Genomic DNA, 10,429 nt, shown 5'->3' on the forward strand with positions numbered 1-10,429 from the left:
TGATAAGAATGAGTATCGCTAACTGCACATGCAAATATGTGGCTAACCAAGACCCGCAGGGTTATATAAAGAAAGATCCTCAAAAAAGATCTCTGTAATGCAAATGGCAAAATGTCTCAACGTCAGTGTAACGTCTAAATAGCATATTACACTATCCATTGCGTTTCTCTCACTAATTGCATTAAAAATGCTCAAATCGATAAAGTGGTTGTTTATCGATAACCGATTAAAACTGAAGTTGGTTTTACATTCGCTTGTTTGGCTGTTTTTGCCAATATATTTTGCAAATTAGTTTTTCACATGAAGACACATATGAGCACAACTGCCAAATAATTTTAAATAATCTTCACAATATCAATATTTCGCAAAGGCCGACTTCGATTTAGTATCTACTGAAAATTTGGGGTAAGAATTTAGCGGTGTAAATGGATGCAGTGATTGGTCAATTTCTAATGTCAGATGTCATCGATTATATACATATCTATTTTTGCTCTTGCAGGAGTGTTGTCTGCAAAGGATTTAGAGAAAAACATAGGCTCGTCGAAAAGCGTGGCTTAAACACAAATGGCACCTCCGTCGAGGCAACATCAGAATTCTAGAGGTGGCGGTGGCGGTTCCGGTGGGGGAGGAGGTGGAAGCAGGTAGGTAATAAGGCATTTTACCATATATGGATTTGTAGATGTGCGATAAGTATATACCGAGATTCGCAGCGCAGACTTTTCCAGATCATTAAATACAGTTTGATTTTGTGCGGTGATACAGACTAGAAGATTCCAGATAGGAGTCTATGATATATGCAAATGTGTCATTGAAACTTTTTATGTTGTTTACAATCTAGGCTGAGTCTCCAAAATTGTCTGGAGTTTTCGATATACTTCTGATCATCTGTTTGCATTGATAAGCATTTCAACATGGTATTGCTGAAACACACATAACTTTGAGTGTTCTTTATTTTAATTTTGATAATATTTAACCAATGTATGCATATATCATGAATTAAGATAGCTGTGAGCACCACAAAGGCTGGAACATTGAGTTTCGATCTGTGTGGTCACGAGAAGCTTAGCTGCGAGCTGCCGGACGCGTCCACAGGGTGCGAATAGTGGAATGCTCCATACGGAGTGGCTGCAACAGCTGTTGCGGACAATCAAACGATGTCTAGCGGAGAGTCTTAGTGAGAGGCCGGACGGCACCGGCTCTTGCATAAATACTGAGTGACTGACCAACCTATTCCTGCGGCGATCGGTCCTTTGGACCGGAACGAGCTTGCTTACCTACATGAACTTGACTAGAATCGCCACCTCCACATGAAAATGTGGCTACAACAACAATATGTTAATATTACGTACCCTTTTTCTAATTTCTATCAAAAGGTTCTCTCAAGGTGGCGGCGGTGGCGGGGGCTTTAATGGAAGAAACAATAATTTACGTTCGGGACGTATAGAACGCCGAGGTCGCAATGGGCCACCGGGCGGTGGAAGAGGTGGTCTTCCACCTCTGGGAGGAGGACGTGATCGTTTTGGTGGAAGTGGTGGTGGTAGTAAAAACGACAATGATTTTTCCAGTAAGTATAAAAGTCCCCATATTTTCAATATTTCACTCTAAATGTTGTTGTTGTTCCTTTTTGTAGGTTTACACGATGTTAACTGGTCCCAATTCAATCTGCCTCCATTCCAACGGGATTTCTATAAAGAACATCCCACAACCAGTGCACGATCGACACAAGAAGTTCAGCGTTACCGCAGCGAAAATGAGATAACCGTGCGTGGTCCAGCCCCCAATCCCATCATATATTTCGATGAGGCTTGTTTCCCGGATTATTGTATGAACGAAATAAAGCGCCAGTGTTATAATCAACCTACACCCATACAGGCGCAATCATGGCCAATTGTTATGAGCGGCAACAATTTGGTGGGCATAGCCATGACAGGATCCGGAAAGACTTTGGCCTTTATACTTCCCGCCATTGTACACATCAACAATCAACCCCCCTTGCAACGAGGTGATGGACCCATTGCCCTGGTTCTAGCACCGACACGTGAATTAGCTCAACAAATACAAACGGTAGCCAATGATTTTGGTTCCGTTACGCATGTCAGAAACACCTGCGTCTATGGTGGTTCCTCCAAGAACCGACAAATGCAAGATTTGCAATGTGGCGTTGAATTGGTCATCGCCACACCTGGTAGACTTTTAGACTTCTTATCGAGTGGTGTAACAAATATGCAAAGGTGCACTTATTTAGTTTTGGATGAGGCTGATCGTATGTTGGACATGGGCTTTGAACCACAAATACGCAAAATAATGGGTCAGATTAGACCCGATCGTCAGATTCTTATGTGGAGCGCCACTTGGCCGAAGGAAGTAAGACAGTTGGCTGAAGACTTTTTGGGAAATAATTATCTGCAGGTATGTTCTACTATTGGAAACACCCAAAAAAAAACGTAATAAGTTTTTCTCCTTGATTATAGATTAATATTGGCTCCTTGGAATTGGCGGCAAATCATAACATACGTCAATTCGTGGATGTATGCATGGAATCGGAAAAAGGCAACAGACTTAAGGGATTGCTCTCACAGATCTACGATCAGCCACAACCGGGAAAAATTATTATTTTTGTTGCCACCAAAAAGAAAGTTGATGAATTGTCACGATTCATCAATGGATTTGGGGTGCGTGTGGGCTCCATTCATGGCGATAAATCACAAACTGATCGTGATAATGTCTTGGCCGACTTTCGCATTGGCCGCACCAATATCTTGGTGGCAACAGATGTTGCCGCACGTGGTCTAGATGTTGATGGCATTAAGTATGTCATTAATTTTGATTTCCCCCAGTCTTCGGAAGATTATATACATCGTATTGGACGTACTGGCCGTAAACATTCCACTGGTACCTCATATGCTTTTTTCACGCGCAAAAATGTCAAGTGTGCTAAAGCATTAATAGAGGTATTGCGTGAAGCCAATCAAAATATTAATCCCGACTTGCAGTACATGGCCAATAATGCCGATAATATTATAAACAAAGACAAGATGATGAAGAAAGGCCGAGGTGGTGGAGGAGGAGGTGGTGGCAATCGAGGCTTCGGCGGTGGTGGAATGGGCAATCGTGGCGGTGGTGGCTCAGGCATGGGAAATCGAGGCAACGCTGGAGCAGGAGGCGGAGGAATGGGTAGTCGTGGCGGCAATGGCGGCGGTGGAGGAGGAGGAATGAGTAACCGAGGCGGCAATGGCGGCGGTGGAATGGGTGGTGGAGGTAATCGTAACAATTTCAGTAATAACCAAAACAATAGCCACAATAATAACTTTGGCAACAACAATGGCGGTGGTCGTGGTGGATCTCGTGGAAATTTCTCCAATTCCCGCCAATAATTGTAGCAGTTAAATATCCACATTCGCAAATTTCTCAACTAGATTTTAGTCGTTCTACTCAATGTATTCGAAACTAATTATTTTCCCCTTTTGATTTAAAAAGGCTTCCTTAACATTTTATATAAATTTACAATTATAAATCATGAGACGCATCTAATTTCTCGTATATTCGTCTTTATTGAATACAAAATAAATATTCAATATAATTTATTTGAGACGTATTACATGCTTTACCACCATACCATAAAGCGACAATTACAACCATATTTTGTGTCTTTTTTTTAGAGACAGCATGTTTTAAATAACTTTTTTAGAAAATTAATATTTTCTGGATTATCATTGCTTATTTATGAGTGTTTTTAAAATCATTTATGTTTTCATTTTTTTCTTTCAGTTTTTGAGGGATATTCGAGTTTAATTTGCGATGGATACGATGGAGAAGGTATATAAGGAGATATAGCCATTTTAAGTTACGTAAAAATTCTTGAGTATCGAAGTAATTCTCAAGGAATTTTTTATATAATATTTTGAAATTTGTGTAGTACTGTAGCCACATACCGTCTTGCTCTGATAATCAGTCCTGTGTATAAAGTCGTTTATATACTTACTATCCGACCAATCACGTCTTTTAGCAAAACAAAAATTATTTTGTATGGATCCCCTCACGGGATAGCTGTGTGCACCACACAGGCTGGAACATTGAGCTCCAATTTGTGTGGTGTTCATTCCTGTCCCGAGAAGCTGCGAGCTACCGAGCGCATCCAAAGGTTGCGGATAGTATAATGCTCCATATGAAGTAGCTGCAACGACAGTCGTGGACAATCTGCGGTATCGAGTGGAGAGTCTCAGCGAGAGGCCGGGCGGTACCGGCTCTTGCAAAAATACTGAGTGCCTATGCTGCTCGATATGACAAGGCGAGTTAATGGCGCCTTTAAATTATCTATGGCTACCTTGTTTTCGCGCCGATCGGCCCTTTGGACCGTAACGGTCTTGCTCAGAAAGAGCATCTTGACAAGGAACGTCACTAAAATATTATATGGATATTGCAGTTTGATATACAAATGCAAATTTGCCTTGAACATTCCATTCCGAATGGCTTGCCGCAGTGCGACACTTCTTTGGGGTGTCTAATTGCTGTACGGGGCGTTGTTAACTCCCATCCGTCCTCATCTTTTATTATTGCCGTTGGCCTTATGTGTTTATTGACATTTGCCCTAAATCTACGGATGTCAAAGTGGCTAGGAAAAAAATTAGCCGGAAGTCGAATTCACATACGAACGGTTCAGGCGAAATAAGAATTGTCTCTATAATGCAAAGTGTGGTCCGCTGGCCAGTCTATTACAAACGGGTGTGAGTTCTGAAATGTCTAGTATCCCTGACATACATCCTTACATCAGGAATAAGAAAACGAATATCAGACGAACACACCATGAAAGTACCGATAGAACAGCGCCAAATAACACACATTGCGACGATGATTAATTCGGGCAATTGAGTTGGATACCCTACTGTCCCCAATGAACGCCATCGCTCTCCTATGTACACGGTCCAGTAGCTCCAGGGATTACTTTGAAGCTCCAGCCCATACATGAGAGTTGTACTCCATTTTCGAAAGTGGTGTAGATGTTAAGAAGATCAGACGGAGTGAAGTAATTTTTACATCTTTTAAGGAAGCCTAAACACTTGAATGCTTCTTTCGACACCTCAACTACATGTTTAGCCCAATGGACATCACTTTGTATTTTCATGCCCAGAACATCAAGAGCTTCTGATTGCTTAACATTTATACCGTTTTTAGACTAAGATGATCGTAATGGGTCAGCGAATCGTTTGTGTGACAACAAGCAGCACTTAGATTTCCGACTCATTCGACCCCACTCAGAAATGGCCAATAATTCCTGGCAGAGTGTATTAACCATAACCCGGTTGTTGTCCTCAATCTCTCGAAGACTCGGCCTATGGTCGAATGAGTACGAACGACAGAGATTACTGCCATTCGCAAATGAGTAGATCGAATTCGATGTCTAACCCAACAGACCGTTGATGAAAATAAGAAAAGAGAAGGAGAAAGAACAGAGCCCTGGGGTACATCTGCGGTCAATTTATGCTCATTGGATGAGAAGCAATCTATAACGACTCGAATAGTGCGATCTCTGAGCTCGAAATAAATGGAACGAAGCCATTACAGACATCAAATACGACAAGCTTTTATAGTAGTGCACCGTTTCAGACCCTAACAAATGCCTTGGAGATATCCAGAGCCACAACTTTACTCTCACCAAAAACCGTTGGTTGCTAAGAAGATCATTCGATTCTAAATATCTCACAAGATGGTGATTAACCATGCTCTCCATGACCTTGGAGAGAGCGGAGCATATCGCAATTGTTTCCTCACCCTTTTTGCATATTCGCAACCTTCTAACGCGCCGGGTAGACTCCCGCACGGGGGGCAAGGTTGAAAAGGTGCGTAATGGACGAGCTAGCGTCGAAGAACACCTGCGTAAGACAAGTGTTTATATGCCATCCGGGCCGGGGGATATATTTACATCTAGATTCTCAAGAACCCTTTTAACTTCACGAGTTCGAAAAAATATTTGGGGCATGACGGCAGATACATTTTTGATTGAGGGGAGTCGTTGATTGCTATCCGGCAGGGAAGAGTTCCCTGCAAATATATTAGCCAACAGGTAAGCCTTATCAACCGGGTCAGTGAACGGTTGATCATCCTTAACAAGAGTTGGAATAGATGACGAACGACCAAAAACTCTTACTTTCTCGCGTAGAAGCAAGAACCTTAGTACGCAGACACAGTTTGTAAAGAAATTTTTCGCCCCTAAGCTCATTGGTTGCGAAGATCTTGCGTGCTTGCGCAGCAGTGCAGTATTGGCATTTTTATCCAAGCGCCAGTTTCTGAATGCCACCTCTTTCGATCTGACAGTATCTCTGCATGTCTGGTTAAACCAACTTTTGTTGCCTGATTTAGCCGTTATAGTCTTAACTGGAATAAATGTCGCGTAAATGGATGCGTTTCGTCATTTGGTTAGAATAACTCATCGGCCATATTAGGTGTGAAGGCTTCAAGGGCCGTACGTTGGTATGTTGTACTTATACCGCTGTTCGTAAAGAAAATTTTCGCGCCTAAGCACATTGGCGCACGAAGATCTTGCCTGCTTGCGCAGCCGTTCAGTATTTGGCATTTTTATCCAAGCGCCAGTGGTGAAAGTGCGAGAATTGACTGGTATGAGCGAGATAAAGATTATGCTAAAAGAGGGTCATTATTAGGATGATGGTGTGTGCTGATGTGATGCGTGTGGCCCTATATGGTGTCAAGATAAATTCATTTATAGGTTGTGCACGGCAAACAGCTGAGTAAGTTTTTTTTTCTCGCGGAGTAAACTATCTGTCAACGAGTATTCATAACCATAAAACATAAACAACGAAAAATGACGTGAATTAGTAATAAACAGAGTTGCACTAATCACTGATTTTGACAGGTACTGGTAAATTAAATTATCTTGCTTGGTGTTCTTTGGCATGAAGGTCAGTCAGCAGCTTAAAGGGTGGTACTATGTACGATTTTCGCCAAATTTTTTTGTGATTACTTTTTATGAGGGTATACTAATTTCGTCATTCTGTTTGTAACTCATAAAGTATATATATTCTTGATCGTCATGTCATTTTAAGTCGATCTAGCTATGTCCGTCCGTCCGTTCATCCGTCCGTCTGTCTGTCGAAAGCACGCTAACTTTCGATAGACTAAAGCTAGCAGCTGGAAATTTTGCACAAATACTTATCATTAGCGTAGGTCGGTTAGGATTGTAAATGGGCTATATCGGTCCATGTTTTGATATAGCTGCCATTTTAACCGATCTTGGGTCTTGACTTCTTGAGCCTCTAGAGGACGCAATTCTTATCCGATTCTTCAGCTTTTAGACGGCGAAATTCTTATCCGATTTGGCTGTAATTTTGAACGTAGTGTTTTGATATCACTTCCAACTAAGTATGATTCAAATCAGTTCATAACCTGGTATATCTGCCATATAAACCGATCTTGGATCTTGAGGTGTTTTGTTTTGTCTTCCAATAAATGTGCTAAGTATGGCGCAAATCGGTACATAACTTGATATAGCTACCATATAAACCGATCTGGGATCTTGACTTCTTGAGCCTCTAGATGACGCAATTCTTATCCGATGTGGCAGAAATTTTTGTAATTGATGTAATGTTTCAATAAAGTAATCGCGGAAAATACGTGCTTTCAATTGTGAAAAACGAATATAGTACCACAACCAGGTAGTGTACCGCAAACAGCTGAGTACAATTTTTTCTCACGAAGTGTACTATCTTTCAAAGAGTTTTGGTTGTGTGTGTGTACTATAGTTAAGAACAATAACACACAAACAACGAAAAATGGGTCGAATTAGTAACATACACAAAATCAGAGTTGCACTAACCACTGATTTTGACAGATAGTGCACTCAATATTTTTTTGGCGGGCAACTACCACTACCTGCAAATGAATAAATCTTGATAGTACCAGCCAAGACAAATGTAACAGGTAGGAGCAGATGGCTAACAACAAGAAAGCGAGTGCACTATCTGTCAATATCAGTGATTAGTGCATCCCTGATTTTGAGTATGTCGCTAGTTCGCGCCAGTTTTCGTTGTTTGTGTGTGTTATGGTTCTTAACTATAATGATCACACACAAACAAAACTCGTTGACAGATAGTGCACTTCGCGAGAAAAATTTTACTCAGCTGTTTGCTGTACACTACCTTGGTCAATATGGCTTGGTACCAGCCAAGATATATTCATTTACATATTCATTTACAGGTAGTGGCAGTTGCCCAACATCAAAATATTGAGTGCACTATTTGTCAGAATCAGTGATTAGTGCAACTCTGATTTTGTGTATGTTACTAGTTCGCGCCATTTTTCGTTGTTTGTGTATGGCATTGTTCTTAACTATAGTACACACACACAACCAAAACTCGTTGACAGATAGTGTACGTCGTGAGAAATGTACTCAGTTGCGGCTATGGATAATGTCGTTTGCGGTTTAATATGTTGGTAACGGTTACATACAACTTTGGCAACGCACTTAATTAAACATTTAATGGTGCAATCACACTACATGTTCTTGTCTTGTCAAATTTTGCTAATATCAAAGTTGCACACATAGTGTGATATCCATTTCCGACCCTATAAAACATATTTATTCTGGATCAGCGTAAAAATCTAAGACGATCTAGCCATGTTCGTCCGTCTATCTGTTGAAATCACGCTACAGTCTTTTAAAATAGAGATATTGAGCTAAAACTTTGCGCAGATTCTTTTTTTTCCATAAGAAGATTGAGTTCGAAGATGGGCTATATCGCACTATATCTTGATATAGCCCCTATATAGACCCATCCGCCGATTTAGGGTCTTAGGCCCATAAAAGCTACATTTATTATCCGATTTTGCTGAAATTTAGGAGAGTAAGTTGTGTTAGCACTTTTGACATCCCTCTTCAATTTGGCCCAGATTAATCGAAATTTGGATATAGCTGCCATATAGACCGATCTCTCGATTTAAGGTTTTCGGTCCATAAAAAGCGCATTTATTGTCTGATGGCGTCGAAATTCGGGACAGTGAGTTAAGTTATGCCCCTCGACATACTTCTGCAAAATGGCACAGATCGCTTAAAATTTGGATATAGCTGCCACATAGACCGATCACTCGATTTAAGATTTTGGGCCCATAAAAGGCGCATTTATTGCGCGATGTTGCCGAAATTTGGGACAGTGAGTAAAGTTAATGCCCTCGACATACTTCTGCAATATGGCACAGATCGCTTCAAATTTGGATATAGCTGTCATATAGACCGATCTCTCGATTGAATGTCTTGGGCCCATAAAAGGCGCATTTATTGTCCGATGTCGCCGATATTTGGGACAGTGAGTTGTGTTAGGCCCTTTGACATCCTTCTTCAATTTGGCCCAGATCAGTTCAGATTTGTTTGCTGCCATTTAGACCGATCCGCCGTTTTAAGGCTTTGGGCCCATAAAAGGCGCATTTATTGCGCGATGTCGCCGAAATTTGGGACAGTGAGTTAAGTTAAGCCTATCGACATACTTCTGCAATATGGCACAGATCGCCTCAGATTTGGATATAGCTACCATATAGACCGATCTATCGATTTAAGGTCTAGGGCCCATAAAAGGAGCATTTAATATCCGATGTCGCCGAAATTCGAGACAGCGAGTTGCGTTAGGCTCTTCAACATTTTTCTGCAATTTGGCCCAAATCGGCCCAGATTTGGATATAGCTGGCATATAGACCGATCTCTCGATTGAAGGTCTGGGCCCATAAAATTTATGGGCCGATGTCGCCGAAATTTAGGACAGTTAGTTGAGTTAGGCCACTCGACATCCTCCTTCAATTTGGCCCAGATCGCTCCAGATTTGAATATAGCTGCCATATAGACTGATCTTTCGATTTAAGGTTTTGGGCCCATAAAAGGCGCATTTACTGTCCGATGTCGCCGAAATTTGGGACAGTTAGTTGAGTTGGGCCACTCGACATCCTTCTTCAATTTTGCCTAGATCGGTCCAGATGTGAATATAGCTGCCATATAGACCGATAGCTCGATGCGCCATAAAAGGCGCATTTATTGTCCGATGTTGCCGAAATTTGGGACTGTTAGTTGAGTTAGGCCACTCGACACCCTTCTTCAATTTGGCCCAGATCAGTCCAGATTTGGATATAGCTGCCATATAGACCGATCTCTCGATTTAAGGTTTTGGGCCCATAAAAGGCGCAGTGAGACAGCTGGTTAAGACACAAATTTATGAAAACAATTTAATTTGGGCTTGTTTTCATTCCACTGACAACAAAAACAGCTGATTTCTTTATGTTTTTGTCAGAAGCAATAGAGCACCCGCTAATCAAAAAAAAAAAACATGACATGTGCTATTTTGAAAAGTGATTTTCATATGTGGTGTAGGGTATCAAATGGCCGGCTTCGGCTGACTTTAGCCCGTTTATATGTTGTACAAAAAAACACTATTTA

At 41.3% G+C, this 10,429-nt stretch overlaps 2 protein-coding genes across 5 annotated transcripts in view; one reads left to right on the forward strand and one right to left on the reverse strand.

Moving 5' to 3' along the window:
* Positions 1 to 227: 227 nt before the first annotated feature.
* On the forward strand, positions 228 to 3,584 carry LOC106081976 (ATP-dependent RNA helicase p62). The gene is made up of 5 exons (XM_013244262.2): positions 228 to 405; positions 500 to 641; positions 1,374 to 1,564; positions 1,631 to 2,409; positions 2,472 to 3,584. The coding sequence occupies exons 2-5, from the start codon at positions 565 to 567 to the stop codon at positions 3,372 to 3,374; spliced, it is 1,950 nt and encodes a 649-aa protein (XP_013099716.2). The 5' UTR covers positions 228 to 405; positions 500 to 564; the 3' UTR covers positions 3,375 to 3,584.
* Positions 3,585 to 10,425: 6,841 nt separating this feature from the next.
* Positions 10,426 to 10,429, reverse strand: part of LOC106091103 (uncharacterized) — a 316,167-nt gene continuing 316,163 nt past the window's right edge. For all 4 annotated transcript variants that reach the window (XM_059360640.1, XM_059360638.1, XM_059360639.1 and 1 more), the window contains one exon: positions 10,426 to 10,429. This exon is cut by the window's right edge and continues 736 nt beyond it. The gene's annotated coding sequence lies outside the window, so the exon portion shown is untranslated.

This window comes from Stomoxys calcitrans, chromosome 1, assembly GCF_963082655.1.
Source record: "Stomoxys calcitrans chromosome 1, idStoCalc2.1, whole genome shotgun sequence".
In the NCBI taxonomy this organism is placed as follows: Eukaryota; Metazoa; Arthropoda; class Insecta; order Diptera; family Muscidae; genus Stomoxys; species Stomoxys calcitrans.

Coding starts and splice junctions, on each gene's coding strand:
- LOC106081976 (XM_013244262.2), top strand. CDS start 565: ATGGCACCTCCGTCGAGGCAACATCAGAATTCTAGAGGTGGCGGTGGC. Junction 1,565..1,630: donor AAACGACAATGATTTTTCCA/GTAAGTATAAAA, acceptor TCCTTTTTGTAG/GTTTACACGATGTTAACTGG. Junction 2,410..2,471: donor TGGGAAATAATTATCTGCAG/GTATGTTCTACT, acceptor CCTTGATTATAG/ATTAATATTGGCTCCTTGGA.